We start from the raw sequence: 19,103 nt of genomic DNA on the forward strand, positions 1-19,103 counted from the left end.
TTTTGGCTGCGGGCTTTTCGAATTGTTTTCAAAATAATTATATACAAAACTATAAGATTATCAGTTTAAATTCAAAACTTGTTAGCTAACTGTTCATACTATATAGGTCTGCATAAAATTAACAATAAGGAGACATTTTAAAAATGTATACAAAAACTATGTATACAAAATCAAGTTTTCTTTGTGTATTTGATTTTAAAAAAATTTAAAAAAAATTAAGAACCCAATTTGCGCTATTTGGCAAACTCAACGATCATTAGATTTCTATTGACAATCTCCTTCGATGTGAAAATCTCTCAACGAAAATGATACTGCGATTTTCCGACCAAGCAGTTTCGCCACAGATATAAGGAAGCCCCTTTAAACGCCGAGTTTAATATCTGCATTATTACATCCCGAGAGAACCGTGAAAAAAGCATAAAAAATGAACTTATAGCCAAACCCACGAGCCCCACCAACGCCATTTCAGCGAGTCTCGGCGATCGAGAATCCAGTATCCCAGTATCCCAGCATCCAAGTATCCAAGCATCCAAGTATCCGAGTATCCAGGCACCGTTCAAGTTGCATTTATACCCATAGAGCGCCAAGCCAAACCGAAGCAAACCAAACCAAACCCAGTCAAGCCAAGTCGTCTTCGAGCAGCAGATGGAGCTACATAAGGCAGTTTGGGCCCAGCATTAATGCCTCCCTAAGTTAATGAATACTGTGTTTCATAGCCTGCCGCAGAAGGCTGAAGTAGTCTTTTACAGCTTCCGACTGGAATCCGTTTTGGGCACTGAAAATAAGCCTTAATATAGCGCAAAGAAGACTGCACAGCGAGAAAAGCGCCTTAGTTGTTAAATATTAATTAAATTATTAATAACAATTTATTTACTGTTTGGTTTTTATTTTTACAATTTTAACATCTGTTTCGCAAATAACTGTATCTATAATCTATAGTAAAAATGAAAACAAAAATTTATTTGGTATCCATTCTATTTATCTTTTGAAAAATGTAAAATCTAATTTCAAAACATTCTGGTTTTACTTTCAGTCTCGTTACAAATTTCATAAATAAGGACTGGAAATATGGTAAAGAAATTGGTATTGCTTTATAAATTAAGACATAGGTATGAACGTATAAAAAACGCTATGCTTCTTTTTACAATCTTGTGATATTTACTCAAATAAAATCTGTAAACACTTTTATCTGTGCCATTTAAAGTACATTATAGTTACTATTGTAGTATATGTTTTTTTATATATTCGATTTCCGCTCTTTTTTTAATGAGGTAAACAATTCGATAGAGGTTTTTTTTTACTCTGTACTGTAGTTGGCTAGCAAATGGATTCCAAGGAAGGTCGTGCACTGCAAAAGCGCCGCCGCACCATTTTCTCTACAGCCTCCTCATCCGCACATAATCATCATCATCGACATCCACATGCAGCAAAAGAGAAGAAAACCAAAAAAAAAATAAAAAATAAGAAAAGTAAAGGCAGCGAGCAAGTGTAGGCGTAATTGTTTTATGTTGATCGCTTCGCTACCCAAACTTCTTCTGCCTGGATGTGACGATGTGGATGCGATATGATCTGTGGCAAAACTGGATCTGTCTTTAGCCATTTAGCTTGGTTATTCCCGAAAGCAACATGTCTCTCATCTAACTGCACTTGATCCGCGCAGCTCATTCGCCGGTCGCTTCCATTTTTCTGTTGGTCCTCCGCTGAAAGGTAAATGCAAGAACATTTTCAATTTTATGCTAATTAGTTTGAATTTGCTTCGGCCGAAAGGCAAAGGGCCCAATGCAAAATAATGGCTTAGGTGGGAGCGCCTCAAGTGGCAGAATTGCTGTGAATAAAACGCCTACCTATACAGACGAAAAAAAAAAAACCGAATGGATGATAGTATAGAATATTATTTTAGATTTTTGATTAGGGATTAAATTAAACTTGATAGAAAACTAAGCCTAGAAAGTTCTGAAAGGTTCGATAGAACATTTCAATTTTTTAAATTATTTATTTCCTAAAATAATATGAATATATGTATTGTGTTACACCGATCCATCATGACACGTGTGGTAAGAGTATTTCTTTTTATATTAGTTAGGAAAACAAGAAAGTAAAGTAGCAAAGGGCGCATCTGTGATATAAAGGCCACTTAAGAAATCAACAATAATAACTCCGCATGAAGATAAGCCTTTGCAGCAACCCTTCGCCCACGTCTTTACCCTTTTTGTCTTTTCGGTTTGTCAGTGACTGGTGAAATATTCCCGTTACCCCATGACCATAATTCGATCCGGTCGGTCAGCCCATCCAGCCATCCATCTATTCGCAACCTAACCCTTCGCCCTTATCGCCGTAATTCCAACGGCATACATCGAATTAAATGCTTACATGAACAAAAAGGTCCTGACACAGCCTCTGCAGCAATGTCAAAGACTTTTGTAAGTTGTCAGAACACAATCGTTCTCAATAATAACGAAATTTTAATGCCCTTTTTGATTGCATTGATTATGGGTGCTAGTTAGGTATTTTTATGTAGCTCTTTATTAAAGTAAACAAATCAACTGATGCAAAAGTCAATTCACGACCCGAAAGAAATTAGTTAAGTTTCTTTATAGCTACATACTTTTTTTAAACTGTTTTATTTAGCTCACCCTAGGGTCAAAATTAGAAATTGAAATGTAAGTACCCTCCTGTTGTCAGATTGATCTGAAATTTGGTACACACCTTCAGTTCCGATGACAATACAATATAGTAATGTCAATAACATTGTAAATCCAAGATGTCGGCCGCAAAATGGCGGATAACGTAGGTTCTATCAATCCTACCAATATGGGTATCAAATGAAAGGTCTCCAAAAGTAGAATACAATGTACTAAATAAAATTAAAATTCAAGATGGCGGCCTCTGCAAAATGGCGGATAACTTAGGTTTTATCAATCCCATCAACATGGCTATCATTGTCACTGTCAAACACATCAGATTAATTCAGATCAATCTGACAACAAACGGGGTAAGCTAAATAATAATAATAATTATGAAAGAAACTGCAACACAGCGTAAACGAAGGCTTCAAAAAGCGAAAGAAAATTATAAAGCAAAACGAGCTAAAGAAAGTGAAGTTGATAGAAATGGTCGATTACAGAAACGACGGGAACAAAAAGCATCAAAAACACAGAGCAGAGCTTATAATCTGCAGGCATTCGAGAAGGCTATTAACACAACATGTATATGTCGGAGGGTCGTTTGTCTTTTCCATTTCTTTAACTAGAATCCTCAGCAGCAAGTTCTGTTCGTTTGCCAGGCGCTTTCTGAACTCCCAAGTCAGTGACTTCCCAAGAGTCTTCTTTCCAAATTTCTAATTTCTACTCAATTCTTATACATTGTTAGTCCTCTCTTTCTAGCATGTATGTCAGCGCTTAACGAACAGACCTCACTTGGCAGCAGTCTAAATCTGTGCCGCTCTGCCATGCTTTCACTCAATTTCTAACTTCCTTTTTTAATAGTCCCTGCTTCACATTAAAGAAGGCCCCGCTTCACCTACTCTGACCAAGAGAATAAAGTAGGCCCCGTTTCATTTGATCCGACATATACATGTTTGTTATATTTGTACCAAACGTTGTTATCCTAATCAAGTTCGTTACAGTTCGGTACAACGCTGCTGCATTAACATACTTACCTGTGGAGTTAACTTCGAAAAAAAAAATATAAATAAAAATGCGAAATAAAAACTAAAAACTAGAAAATAAAAAAAGGTAAAAAAATTTTTAAGTTAAACCGTTTTATGTAAAACGTGTACTAAATGTACTAAAAGCCTAAAAATAATATAAAATAGATACAGACGTGGGAATTATAAACATATGCTTAGACTAGACTAAAATAAAACCGTGGGGCAAACAACCATTTTAATCAACGATTGTACACAATTGACTAGCCCCACGGTTTTATTTTAGTCTAGTCTAAGCATATGTTTATAATTCCCACGTCTGTATCTATTTTATATTATTTTTTAGGCTTTTAGTACATTTAGTACACGTTTTACATAAAACGGTTTAACTTAAAAATTTTTTTTACCTTTTTTTTATTTTTACCTTATGCCTTTGCCAGTTTGCTTGTATTTAATTTTCTGTTAAAGGATGTTGTTGTTCTTTTTGTTTGATTTTCCTCAAAGTAAGTGTATTGACCAACAAATATGAATAACAAAAATTTAATACATCACCCGTGGCTTTGGCGGTCGTACGGAACGGAGCGGAAAGTCGGAAAATGCCAGGACAATAAGAGGACCAAGACCGAGGACTTGGGTCAGGTGTGCGAGCCTTAGCGGTTAAAATCGCATTGACGTGTGTGCCAAAAAGAGCGTAAAACCTCAAACACGTTGTTAAACTTTTATGCGTTACAGTTGAACCGGAAACGGAAATCTAATAGACCAAAGCATGCATAAGTGATGAAGCGAGAAAAAGTGGCCCGAAAACCTCCGGCACATCGAAAAAGGGGACGCAAAACCCTTTTCAATGCTGCCCCAAAATCTTATCAGCGGCCAAAAGTTTTGCACGTCACGTTTCCCACTTTCCCGTACTCGGGATTTTCTTCTCAGTTCTGTTTTCTTTCATTTTTTTTTCTTATTCCATCATTTTTGGTGTGTGTGTGGGCTTGACCTCTGAGAAGCGTCGAAGGGTCGAAGAGGCGTATTTTGCGAAAAACTTTGCACAGCCACAGAACCTTTGTTCACTGCCCATTTTGGCAGAAAAGGATGTGTAGATGGCCGTAGGATGGGGCGAATGTTGCGTGGCACGGCCTTGATATTGTGAACACATGTTACGGGGTAGATTACCTTGTCAATCGCTTCGTTGAACGATTACTTCTCAAATGTTGCCAACTCAAAAGCCAAAAGGGAATAAAAAGGCAAATCCATAGATTCACGACTTCCTTCCCGTTTCATTTTGGGAGCAAAATTAGATGGCATATACAGTACGCACCTCGAAGATCGCATCGCGGATCGAACACACAAAGATTTACAGATCAGATCCGGCGATGACATTGTTTTATTTCTCATTTCACATGCAATACAATAAAACCATCTCAGTGTGCTCCACCGACGGTAAATGGTTTGGTTTTGGCTCGGTTCGGTTTCGTTTGCCTGCCAAATCCGCATCATTGCTTCCAGTTGCACCCCGCGGTGCAAACATTGGCGCCCGAGAATCCAATTCAGGCCGCTTTTTTGCAGCTCCGTCTGCCAAGGTGTAAAATCGATCCCCTACCTTCTTGCCAATTTACTTCAATTGGAGTTTGCTTTGATCTCAAATCAAGTGAATATTGCTTTTAATTTCAGTTCCTGTTTAAGCGTGAAAAGCTATTAAACAACAACCAATTCAAAAAATAGGTGCTTATTCGTTTTTATGAAAACCTATTTAAGGTTTTTATAAAGTAAAACTAAACAATTTAATTTTTGAATGATCTTAAGATTTTCTCTCCGAATATTTGTCTTCATAAATAATTTCAGAAGGAATGTGTGAGAGGTATTAACCTTGATACAATTAAAGCTCATTGGTTTGGCGACGAGGCGGAATCAGCGAATTATGACTTCCCCAGTCCTCACCCTACATAAGGCAAAAAAGGACCCGGGTCATTTGACTCGCTCTTATACCATTTAAATGAATGTGACGACAGGATGCCAATGATCGCGGTCGGTCGGTGCTCGGTTCTCGGTGCCATTTATTTTCGAGCAAGTCAATTATAAATTATGATTACAGTGATCACAACGTTTATGGCATGTGGATGTGACATTACACATTCACATCGCGTTCGCAATCGCAGTCAAATTCGCCTCTTTATATCTTTTGAGCCTTCGAGCCGGATATCCCAGTTAGCAGAAATACGCATTTTCAGGGGTGTTAAGTCCGTTTTACATGGCCCATTATGTATTGCCGACTTAACCGGTCAAAACATTTTCTTTTCTTCTCTATTTCTTTTTTTTTTTTGTCGTTAATAATTTAAAAGTGGGCTGCATTTCATTCTGACCGTCAAGTGGACGTAACGATTTGGTGGACGATTGACAGCTAAGAAGCGGGTGTCCACACACCGTCTTTTGCCCTTTGTATCAATGCCGACAGGTCTGTGCAGCTGTTGTTGTTACCGCCGTTGTGTTCTGTCTCTGCTGCTAGCCAGTTATGTTTGTCATATTTTATGGGCCGGTTATGTCTGGCAGCTCGCTGCGACCCACGTCCAATGACCAGTGTTCAGTGTTCAGTATTCAGTGTTCGGTCTCCAGTGTTCACTGTTCAGTGTCCACTGTCCAGTGACCAGTACCCATTGTCCCGGTCGAAGGCCCCAAGTTCTCTTCCTGTGGCAGCCACACAAACTCGAAGTCCGCCCCCTGGTCGAGTGATATATATGACAACGGATTTTGTTTTAGTGGCATGGGTGACAATCCCTTTAGAAACCTTAATTTATTCACGCATGTTGGCGAAATGTGCCCCTTACACGCAATTCGAAACGAGCGGCTAGTCAATGCAAGGCATCTTTGCATTCAGGAACAAGGACAGCGGTAAAGAGAAAGACAACCATGAAGCGGTCTTTTCTCATGGGAGATCCACAGCAAAGAAGGCTCATAATATTAATATAAGCGATGCATTTTAGCAAATTGCGTAAATATTCAATTACCCTTAAATAAGGGTAAAAGATTGAATAATCTTACAAATTAAGTTATATTACTTTGTTGTGTAAAATATTTTTAAGTGGTACTCACGTTTTCTGTATACACAGATATGTATAACCCACATGGCGGATGAGTAATTTGTTGTCTATTTAAAATCTTTAACCAATATCAACATATGTTAGTTTCATTACTTATAAGCTAAATCCTTATCTTACCCATATCGACCTGTTTGGGAAGGGTGAGTGTTACACACTCGCTTGGTCTAATTGACTGCATTATTTATGAGATGTGCCCAAGACATGGGATCATTGGGCATCCAGAAACTACAGTGGACAATCCGAAAAGGGGTTGACATATGGCGAGGCGTATGCAGTGCTCAATCACTGGTTGGGATGGTCAGTGCTTGGAGCGATGGGAAACGATGGGACCCAAAGTCGAAGATGTGGGTGCTGGGATTACACTATTTTTCCGAACATGAAATATTCACGAAGTCAATTTACCATAACGGAATGTTTTGGCCATCCTTCGTGGGTACACTCAAAAAATGAGTGGAACTTACATTGTAGGAAACTATAAATATAAACTAACTATACCACTTAGGAATCTGATTAAAATTATACAAATTATGGGCTTAGGAGTAGTTAATTTTTGTCAATTTTCAACAAACCCATTTTTTTGCAAAACTTAACTAATGATGCAGTTTGTTAGAGAATGGAACTTTTTTCCTAATTTAATAAATCCCGAAAACGGTAAATTTTTTGATGAGTGTATACGTGGAGACTCTGCGATTGATTTGCAAGGCAGCAAATGTAGTAAGGTCATTAATTAAACGGAAAGAGTGTGCTGTCCTTCGAAATCCTTTGTCAATGCCCCGCTCAAAGTCTATGCAGTGTAATAAAACAGGGACGAGATGGTTGGATGGATACGAGAACCCATACGAAGCCAGATCAGATTCAAATCAGAGCCACTCGCACATTTGTGTGATATACAGATCTCTTCGCGCCGCGTGAATCTCGTCCTGGATGGGGTAAAAAATAAATTACTTTAAACGGTTCCGAATAGCAAATTGCTGATTGTCATTTCAAAAGCCACACATATCAGTGTCAATGACTGGGGACCTGGACTTGAGCCTGAGACTTGCGAACTGCGAATTGCGAATTGCGAATTGCGAATTGGACGGCGACTGTGGGGACTCTCTGGGCATCGCCAAGATTATGGTGTCTTCTGGGTCTTCTTCTGCTGAAGATTGGGAAACCGGACGCTGTGTCTGTGTGACTGAGCGAACTTTAAATGACGAATGACCACAGCAAAACGCAGAGTGAATCGGGATCACCAAGATGTGAGGCCAGAATGGCAATAATACGAGCCTGGGACGACGACGACGACGACGACGACGATTCGCGGGAATTGAGATTGGGATGAATTTTTATAATTGAGCTGAGCAGATTTTTTAATCCCTTTCTTTGCTCCTCTGCTAGTTTCGTTTCATGGCAGCAGTGACCCAAGTTGGCTCAAAGCGGGGAAAACCTCCTTGATCTGGTCGAAAATTTGAAAATTCGAGTCTATTTTAATTGATTTTTAAACTATTTAAGAGTATTTACAAAAGTTATTTGATTTATAATAATTTTATTTAATTGAATTTAATTTTGTTATCTTAAATAGACTCAAAACTATAAGGACAAAAATTATTGATCATCATGATATTGATAATTAATTCAGAAAAATCCCCAGGAGACATTCCTACTGGACTTTGCAATCTTTCTGAAATCACGATAAACATTTTTTAGTCATTTCCTTTTGAGACGAAATATCAAACGCTATGGCATTATATTATATATATTATTCACCGCGTTCCTCGCTGGCGATTGACTGCAACTATTGCAGTGGGTACAGTAAACTACTGCTATTGGGTACAGTGAACCACCGCCATTGCTCTGAATTATTGACATCTGGTCCCATGCCATCAATCTCGCAGAAGATTATAAGGACCCATGGTGTTGTTGCTGCTACTTTTGTGTTGTGGCTATTGTTCTTGTTGTTCTTGTTGTTGTTGTTGTTGTTCTTGTTGTTGTTGTTATTTTCGTTGTTTTTTTGTGGTGCTTCTGAAGCAACCTTCTATCACACAGGTACATTGCATTCGTGGAGTTTGTTGAGCTCCAACTTTAGCCCCGGCCAAAGGCAATTTCACCGTCTGACCATCGATCCCTTCTGTTTTTTAAGAGCCGCATGCGGTGCACTGATGCACTATACTACCTACTACCACTATACTATACTATACACTATATATACTGCACTATACCAATATGAAGGATGAAGAAGAAGAAGTTCGGTTGACGATGCTGCCAACGTCAATCGCTGGACTTCAGTTCAGTTCAGTTGGATGTTGGGGCGTTGGAGAACTGCCATCGTATCGAGAGCGTGTAGCAAAATTCGTGCCGTGACCGCCCCTTTCAATTCTGTATTATCAGATTAGCTTTTTTTCCTTTTTTTTTCTGCGCTTTTTGTTTTTGTTCATAAGCCTTTTGTTGCTGTTGTTGTTGCTGCAGTTTTTAGTTGCAGCAGCAGCAGCAGCAGCAGTTGCTGCAGTAATGCTATTGACCGCCAGCATTAAATTACGATTGGGAGTCGTGGCAGCCGGCCAGAAGATGCCTATGATGCCGATGATGACACTGCTCGTTTACGAGAACTCCGGCTGCTGGGTTGCTCCTCGACTGCTCGACTGCTGGTATGCGTTTGTTGGGGCCTTTGAATCTGAATTAGACTCGGGTTAACGTTCACTCCACGACAGGTGCACTTAAAAATGCAGTAAGTCCACGACTGCAAAGGCAACAAAAAAAAAATAAATAAATAAAGAAGGAAAAGATAAACAAAAGAAACGAAATCGGTATCTGGATGCAACGATTTTTGCCCAACAGTGAACTTACTCCCGCGATCAATCAACAAATTTTGGGTTCAGTTCAAACTATTTTTGAATCAGATTCGCTTCAATTTGCTTCAAATTACCCTAGAAAATGTATTTAATTAGAAGTGGTTTCTTATATATTTGCACAATTGTTTTAGTTGTGTTATTTGTCAAGTTTTTATTTCATTCAATCGAATAAAAGTGTCAATTGTTCGAGGTTTATCTTATTATCTACAACTGTTCCTAAAAGTTTTGCATGTAGAAACATCTTGAAATTGAAAGCAACCCTTTCTATGCATTTAATTGTATTAAACGCTTGAATTAAACCACTTTTGCAAATGCGTACTGTTCGATTTTGAACAAAGCTTAAAGGAGTGAAAAGCATTTAAGGGAAAATACATTACCGTGCCTTGTGTCTGCTGTTCCTGCTGCTTGTTTTCTGCGTGTTCGCTTCTGGCTCAACGATAACATTGTGGCAATTTTATTTACCCACAATCTGTTGTTTTCCCCCGTACAACTTGAGACCGGGCGCCAAGAGGCAAGAGTCCGGGCACCCATAGTTCAGAATATGGCTCTGAACAGTGAACAGTGAACAGTGGATATGGCACAGAGCACTGGGCACAGACAGAGGGACCCAAAACCGAACCGAGTCCTGGCGAAACAGGAAGGAAGAGAGCGGATTTCAGCGGAAGGAAACACTAAAATGTTACTTTAAATAAATTGCACCACACCGAGGCTCGGCACAGCTATTTTCTAGACACAAGCTCCTGCCCTCAAAAAAAAAAAAAAAAAAAAAAAAAATAGAAGGAGATAGGGAGGAAAAGGAAAAAAGGGGGAGGTCATTGTAATGGGTTATATGGCTATATGGCGATGGCTGTATGCCGATGGCAATGGTGTCGGTGTCGGTGCTATATAGCCAGTATTCTTTGGGGTTGGCCAAGGGGTTGTGACATGGCCAACCACACCACACACCACATACCACACACATGTATCCCATAGATGGCACCCATATACATCTACATACTCTATACATATACATATTAGTACGTACGTTATATATATCCATATCCACCCATATAAGATACGGAGCACACCTTACGGACCCGACCCAACCCGACCTGCCTGCCTGCAATGTTCCGCCTGCAGATACTGGCACTGCATTTATTTATTTGGACACCACTGACGCCCTCGCTGAACGGGGCAGCAAAATTTACGAGCTTCCCTTAATCGATCTAAAATTAAACGGCTTGCGGGAATCAACCCTTCTTCGTTGCGAAAAAAAAACGACGGAAAACAAAAGCCAACTTCCACCTTCATGCATTTTAGCTATCTGCAATCCTAATTGTTATCAACAATTTGCAATACTTCTTCTGTGTAACTATCGCCCCACTGCGCTCAAGTTCATCGGAGTATCTCCCTTTTCCGTTAAATGGGAGTACGTACTGTAAAATTCGTTATTTTAATAGCAACAGTAGTTTAAAGTGAAACCGAAGTAAGATAAGATGGACACTATTCTAGTTTATTTCTACATAAAAATGTATCTCCATAAAAGAGCATAAATAATTCAATGATTAGAAAAATGGTAAAGGGACTATCTTTTTATATCAGGTTTTTAAGGATAATAATGGGCCTCCTTTTTAATTTGAAATCTAAAAAAACTGACCTGCAAACTTTATTACTTACAAGGTATATTCAAGTCTTTTTACAGTGAAAAACAATTCCTTTTAAGGGGAATACAACAATGGATAAAAGAAACTTTGTCAGCTTTGAAAACGCTCCGTTTTTACAGAAAATAGAGGAGGATTTATGCAATTGTAGCACAGTAAATTCCTTCAGTTTTGTATGCAGTATTTTGAAGTTGAGACCGCATATTCCATTTCATAAAAGATTGTATATTTAAATCCAGCTTAATATCATGAAGTCCATCATGTAATTTGAGCTTTCAAACGCCCTTCTCTTCCCTTCCCCAATTACAAGACAGAGATTTAAGAGTTTTCAGATATTTTATTGCAAACATATATAGCTTAAATATGAGTTGAAGGTATTTGTCTGGTTACTGTTTCAGAACTAACTAACCGACTACATAATTACTTTAGGATTTGTTTGTAATAAAAAAAAAACAACAAAACATCATTTTTTTCGATTTGGATCATGAGGACTTTGAATGAGTGATCCTACCTAATTCGATAAATCTGTAATCGATCTGTAATCAAATTTTGTTCGATTCCTCATATCAAGCGTTTCGTCGTCGTTGACTCATCTAATTTTTGCATTCCCAATGCCATCGCCATATCATTTACAACACACTTAATATTCCAGTTAAAATAATGATAGTAATAATAATAATAATAATAATAAAAAAAAAATATTATTCACGATACCAGTAGGCGCTGCTTAGTGGCTATTAACTTACATAATCGAGTATCACTAACAATATGTATCGTTATTTATTTATTTAGTACTTGTTATTTTCTTTGCCATTTATAAATTCTCTACAACACGACGCTTGTACACAAAACATCCGTTCTTTATAAGTACAATTTAAAAAAAAGGGACTCATATATATATATTTGTATATATATAGTATATGTATATTTAAGTATAGAAAAAAAATGCTAGTTGATCCATCTAATATTTTATTTTAGCATTAGCCTAAGTGAAAGTATTTCTCATTTTCATTTTTATTTTATTTTTTGCTTTTATTTCGTATTATGAGCGGCAGACGATCCTCGATCTTCATGAGCAATGCACTCTATATAGATATATATGTGTGTATATATTATATAGAATCTATGTTATAGATGGATGCATTTGACTTTCCAAAGTGTGTGTGTGTGTTCGTGAGTGTGTGTGGTGTGTGCATGACATGAGGACACTCTTAGTGATAAAATGCCAAGGCCTTGGCATAATACGAGGTACATGGTCATGATATGCGATCGGGACTTTGTCGCTGGCCCGCCTCCTCGGTGTTTGAGGTGGCCAGGCCCGGGATGATTGCCTCGGCCGGATGTGGTGACCCCGATCGCGAACGGGATCGCTTCGTGGGCGGCGGCGGTGTGACCGAGTGCTGCGAATTCGAATCGGAGGAAGTTCGTCGGCAGAAGGGACTGAGAGCCGCCGCCATTCCCGGATTACCGGCCAACATGTGCGGCGTTAGCTGCGGAAATCTCGGCATTCGCGGCAGGCCGGCAAAGAGCAGTGGACTGCTCACACCACCGTGGCTCAGGAGCAGGCGGGGATTCGGATTCGGTGCGTTGCCATCGTTGACCAGCGGATACGAGTGTCCGTGTCCCACGGCGAATCGATGTTGCAGCGCCTCGAAGCACAGCGGTACATTCAGTCCATGGGCATGGACACCGGCACAGATTCTGGCCAGGATCTCCGCCTGGATGCTGCCCACTGCTGGATTAACACCCACCGCTGGATTCACCACCGAACCGCCCACCGTTGAGTGGGGAAAACCACCACCACCACCACCAACCTTATTGTTGTTCAAATTAAGACTCATTAGCTCGAGCAGCGGATCCGTGGGCAGAACACTGGGTGCATGCAACAGACCATGATCATCGCTGGTCGACAGCAGCTTGCGGTGCAGGTTCAGATTCGAACTGTGGCGATCGCGACTGCGCTTCGAGGGGAACGCCGCATTGCAGCCGTCGATGTTGCACTTGTGGTGCAGCTTGAGGTGGACGCTTTGGTGGTGGGTCTTCAGATGGAAGTGATTTTGGAATATCTCGCCGCAGGCGGTGCACTTCAGTGGGTTCTCCTTGTCGATGGGCACCTCGGGTTCCGGTTCCGCTTCGGGTTCTGGTTCCGGTTCTGGTTCCGGTTCTGGTTCCGTTTCGGGTTCCACATCCACTTCCGTTTCCGTTTCGCGCTCATCCTCGTCGACCAAACCATTGCCACTGCTGTTGTTATTGTTATTATTGTTATTATTATTGTGATTGGCAGTCTTGGCCGCTGACTCCGCCAAGGACTCATCGCCGCCCATTAGCTCCTGTTTGATGCGCACATACCGATTCTCGTCCGCCTCGTAGCCGATCTCCTCCAGTGGTTCCAACTTGATGGCGGCCGCTGCCCGGGAAAGATCCAAACTGGTGTCCGGTGTTACCGGTTGTTGATCCTTCGCCTCCGTTTCGTCACCCGATCTCCTCGCTTCCGTTTCCGTATCCCTTTCGTGTTCCTCCACCACCCGCTCCCTCTTGAATTCCGTTTCCGGTTCGGGTGGCTCGGATTCGGTCTCCTGCTCCGTTTTGATACAAAGACCCACCGCTGGCCTGAGATCACCGTACGGCGTTAGCGGCGGCGATGGTATCGATTTGGTCGACTCCCCCACCTCTGTTTCTTTGGCGGATGCGGCGGCCTGAACGGGCAGGCGCACCTTCTTAATGGACAAATCGGCGGCGACATCGTAGTCCACCGAATTCTCGCCGGAATTCTCGTCCGATTGAACGGGACATCTCGTTGGATTTTGGCTCTTGCGCTTACGTTTATTCGCTGCCATTTGGGCGAGTGCATGGGCGTGGGCGTGGGCGTGCAAGTGGGCGTTGGCGTTGGCGTGCTGCGAGTGGTGGGCGTGGGCGAGGGCGTGCTGCTGCTGCGAGTGGGCGTGGGCGTGGGCGTGCTGTGTGTGATGGGCGGCATGGCCATAGACATGGGCATGCGTGTGACATTCCTCGAGGCCGCTGGACAGAACGGCCTTGCCCGGAGGACTGGGTTGCTCTTTGGTTTGACTCAGGCTGGAAACCGCCGACGTTGAGCGCTCATCGCTCTCGTCGTTATCGTTCTCATGCTCGTTATCGTTATCGTTATCATTATCATTATCGTGATCGTTGTCGTGATCGAGCGGCATGCTATCGAGCTCATCGCCAACCACAACAATGCCATCGGGATCATCGTCGTCGTCATCCTCATCGCCATCAGCCTCGTCGTCATCGTCATCGCCGGCCATATGGATGCCAACCTGCAAAACGTATAAACAATGGAAAATTGTATCAACTTTTAATGGCCACCAACAACACTTTCCCATTACAAAATAGTAGGCTGTTTTCTTCGAAATGTTTGGTTCCAAAACTAAACTGAATTAACTAAAGCATCGATAATTATAGAATTTCGTCTAAAGATAATTATATTACGCATAAACTCTAAGACAGCACTAATTCTCACACAGCCTACAGGTCGGATGAGTAATATGGGTCTATTCGTGTGATATCTGGATCATTTAAAGATTTTTTTTAATTTGGTGCCAACAAGAATAATTGATTAACGGGAATTTAAAACCTTTTATGAATTCTTTATGAAGTTAAGTTAACGGAAAAATGGCCTAGAATTAAAAAAAAAAAAAATATATATACGTAACTAACAGATTTTATTTTTGGATTGAGTGTTTTCTCATCTTTTCTATTTATTTTCCGATTGAAAAAAAGTGCACTTGAACACTTTCTTTTAGAAAACCTTTTCTATTGCATTTTTCTTTTTTGCAGTTTAATCAAAAGGTTAAAAATAATGAAGGTCGAAAAATGCTTAGCTTTTTTATTATTTCTTTTTCTTTTGTGCACCCACCTCGAGGATCTCGTCGTCGTCCTCGTCCTCAGTGTGTTCGTTCTCCAGCGTCATCTTCCGCCGCTGTCCCTCGAACCGCCCGGCATCCAGGTAGGATCTCTGCAGATAATCCTGCCCGTGCTTCAGCTCCAAGGCGCCCACACCCGCCGACCCACCACCGCCCGCTCCGGAGCCACCCATCGCATGGTGCCGCAGGTCCGGCGGCGGGGTGAGCAGGGGGAAGCTACCGAAGGGAGCCAGGCCGGCCATCAGACCATTCGGCGCCTGGAGGAGCAGCGGATGCGGCTGGGCACTGCGTCCGTCGTGCGGCGAGATCTTGCGTCGCAGGTGCGGCGAATGGAGCTTGGGATTCGGATTGGCGCTGTGCCGGTTCCGCGATCGCCGCGAGCTGAACATCATGCTGCAGCCATCCACCGTGCACTTGTGCATCTCGCGCAGATGGACGGCCGAGAAGTGGATCTTGAGGGCGCCCTTGTCGCAGAAGGTCTTCAGACAGACATTGCACTGCACCCGCTTCTTGCCGGTCACCGGATTGATGAACTGTGTGCCCAAATTGGCCGGCATGGTGCCCCACTGCCGTTTCCCGCCGCCTGACGATCCTCCCCCACCTCCGCCACCGCCACCTCCGCCCGATCCAGCGCTGCCAGGTGAATGGGTCTTTCGACTGGCTCGCATATTGGAGGACAAGGCCAGCCGTGTCATTCGCTGGGAAGTTACGCCGGAGCTGGAATTCGAATTGGTTGCCTTATCGCTGTTTCGCTTGCCGCCCGATCCCTCGTCCAACGAACCGCAACCCGAACCCGAACCCGAACCCGATCCCGATCCCGATCCCGAACCCGATCCGGAGCCCAATCCCGAACCGGCTGGATGCGGATAGGGGCCAACGCCCGGCGGCGGCGGCAGCGGCGGTGGCGAGCGGGACTCATTCGACGCCGGTGGCGGCGGCGGCGGCGGCGGTGGCAAATGGTACGCCATCGCCATTGCATTGAAGAACTGATTGCTCCGGTGCAGGTGATGCTGATGCTGATGATGATGGTGCTGGTGCTGCTGATGATGCCCGAATTCCGTGGGACTCGGCGGCAATGGCAGCGGACCCGCAAACGCACCCAACGCCGCCGAATTGATTTTTCGAAAATCAAACGGTTGCATATTCTGCAAATCACTGAGCGGATTGAGCGGATTGTCTGGATTGCCAACGCTGCCGGAACCCGCTCTTTCCCCCCCGGAATTGGAATTGCCAGCGCTGCTCCGGCTTAGCTTCTGCTGCAACTGATTCTGCAAATGCAGCTGGGCGTGGGCCAGCTGCGAAAAGTGGGCGCTCATCGATTGTGCCGGCGATTGGGATTGCGGTTGCTGCGTTTGCGTTTGCGAGCGGGATGGTGAATTCTGTTGTTGCTGCTGCTGCTGCTGCTGATGAAGATGATGTTGCTGCTGCTGCTGCTGCTGCTGCTGCTGACCGCTCGCATTCAGGTTGAGGGGATGGCGCAACGGTAGCGCCAGGGGCAGCGAATGTGGATGCGAATGTGGATGCGGATGGGGATGGGGATGCGAATGCTGATGCTGATGCGAAAGTGCCGGAAGGGTTGGTGAGGTTCGTCGACTGGGGGTCATCACCATCGGATGACCGGATTCACTGCTAATTTTTGGTGGTAAATTTGGGTGGTAAAGGTGTTGTTGCTGTTGCTGTTGCTGATGTTGCAGCTGGTTGGCAACTGAATTGTGGTGCTGCTGCTGCTGCTGCTGCTGCCGCTCATGACCTTGCTGCAGTAGTGGGTGGTGGCGGTACGAGGAGGCGGCGGCGGCAACGGCGACGGCGGCGGCAGCGGAAACGGCAATCACGGACTGATACGACGACGGACTGATCGATCGATCGCCGGCGGCGGCCAAACGATTTATATCGACGGCTGCTGCTGCTGCTTCTGATGAGGAGCTCCTGCTGCTGCTGCTCGATGGCAGCTGAGGATGCGGATGCGGTTGCGACTGCGGATGCGGATGAAAGTGCGGTTTATTATCGTGGCCAATATTCATCAAGCGGCTTAGGAACAACAGCAGTTAATCTGTAGACTTCTGACCAAACATTAGACTAGATGCGGCATTTAGGTTTCAGGTGCTGTGCAGTTGGGTTCTTCCACCTTTTCTTGATTTTTTGTCGTTGCGCTGAAAGAAAGAAAACACAACAGATTCATCATTAAAGGGATAAGCTGCAAATTCATAAAGAATATCTGTAATATGTGTACCAACAAATGCACGTCAAATGATCTCATTGAGAAATTGTAATGTTATGGTTAGCAACGAAAAAAGAGTTAAGAGGCTTTAATTTGTAAAAGCAAAATATCACAGTACTTAATTACAATTGCTTTGACTTTTGACAAACTTGTCAAGCTCTAAGGCACACTATTTCATTTCAATCGATTCAACAAAAGCCACCTCTAATACTAAAAAAGAAACAGATTTTTAAACATTTATTTTATCTTTACATAATTTACTCGTTTGCCACTTTACCATTAAATTCTTGCTAATGTTGGCGCGCTGAAATGCCACATGTGTGTATCATTTGAACCACCTTCAGTACCTGGTAAAATTTGAATTAATTTTGCCCAAGTTTGTGGCGACCGGGTGTGAGTATGAGTATAAGTGAAGTGTGTGTGTGTGGCATTAAACGATCTTGGGGAGCAGCGTGTCCGAGCGCCTCATAGCACACATATCTTGCATCTCAAACATTGTCAAGGAGTTTCCACCGAAACCCGCCTAACGAAGTGGCCGCAACTTGGCAGACGGACAGACGAACGGACAGGCGGACAAACGGACAAACGGACGGACAGACCAAACGAGACCTCCCAAGACACACGCCGTGCATACACGAGTACAGATGATTATTGAAAATAAAAATAAGAATAATGATGTGACAAATTCTGAGTGGACACTTCACGTCTGGAGAGTCGGCGAGCGAGCAGAGGGACACTTGTAGACAGACACACACGCTCACACACACTTACACACATACACATTATTCGAATGGAAATGAAAATGGGAATGAGAATGGGTATATGGGTATATGGGTATGGAGAGCCCGGCGTGACATGACAATGTGCTGGTGTGTGCAGAAGACGGCTCTTCGCGCTGTCGTCTACGGCCACTTGAAGTCCCCATGACACATTCTTATCCACCGCCATAGCCAAGCCCCACACCACACAAGAGCCGATCTTCAGACGATCCAATAAGATACGAACCGAACCCCACCAACCCGACTAGATCCGAATCCGCATCCGAATCGAAGTCGAAGTCGAAATACGAATTCGAATCGATCCCAGCTAAAAGAAAGAAAGAGCAACAGAAAAAAAAACAGAAACAAAAACAGAGACAGAGACAGAGACAGAACGATCGGATCGATATGGCTCTGGGATCTGGGGATCTGGGGATCGTGATATTCAACTCCACTTCCATCGAGATCGAGATCGAGGCCGAGAGATCGCGATCATTACGCGCGACCTCTTGATGATCCCATGTGATGAGTGCCGCTCGAATACGCGACGAATTCCATGGTTACTTACCTTTGTATTTATTGGACATTGACAAATATAATTATATTCCAAGTGATCCATATTTTATTGCAATAAAATAAGAACGAAAGTATTTCCAACGAAAGTTTTTTTTGATTCATAAAAAAAGGGATCGCATTTTCTTCGTTGGAATTCAATAGCAAGTTTTTCAATTCAAAACTTACTATGCTTATTTTTCTTAAACAATAATTGGCATGCAGTTTCTTAAATAGAAGCATTTTGTTTCCCCAAGAAATTATAATGGAAAATATAACAAGAACCTGAGAAATGCAGACCAATCTCATTTCATAAATATTAATCAAAAATACCACTTCTGCTAACATTTGCTCCTATTATCATTATTTATTTCTCGTCTGCTTTCGGATGGTGCCATTTGGCATTGGGGAACTTTGCATGATATATGTCATCTTGGCGAGTAATTTAAATGCTATACAAATTGTTTTTT

At 42.7% G+C, this 19,103-nt stretch overlaps 1 protein-coding gene across 7 annotated transcripts in view; it reads right to left on the reverse strand.

Annotated features, from left to right (window-relative positions):
* Positions 1-11,520: 11,520 nt before the first annotated feature.
* LOC108102148 overlaps positions 11,521-19,103 on the reverse strand; it is a 33,546-nt gene continuing 25,963 nt past the window's right edge. For 6 of the 7 annotated variants that reach the window (XM_017206828.2, XM_017206830.2, XM_017206829.2 and 3 more), the window contains 2 exons: positions 15,099-17,255; positions 11,521-14,499 (listed from right to left, as the gene is read on the reverse strand). In XM_017206828.2, the coding sequence (XP_017062317.1) occupies positions 12,460-14,499; positions 15,099-17,126 (4,068 nt within the window). In that variant the 5' untranslated portion in view covers positions 17,127-17,255 and the 3' untranslated portion in view covers positions 11,521-12,459. Of the gene's footprint in view, positions 14,500-15,098; positions 17,256-17,335; positions 17,442-19,103 lie in introns of those variants that run through there. The other variant, XM_017206831.2, reaches the window with a different exon arrangement.

The sequence above is a fragment of the Drosophila ficusphila genome, unplaced genomic scaffold (assembly GCF_018152265.1).
Source record: "Drosophila ficusphila isolate 14025-0441.05 unplaced genomic scaffold, ASM1815226v1 contig_197, whole genome shotgun sequence".
Taxonomy (NCBI): domain Eukaryota; kingdom Metazoa; phylum Arthropoda; class Insecta; order Diptera; family Drosophilidae; genus Drosophila; species Drosophila ficusphila.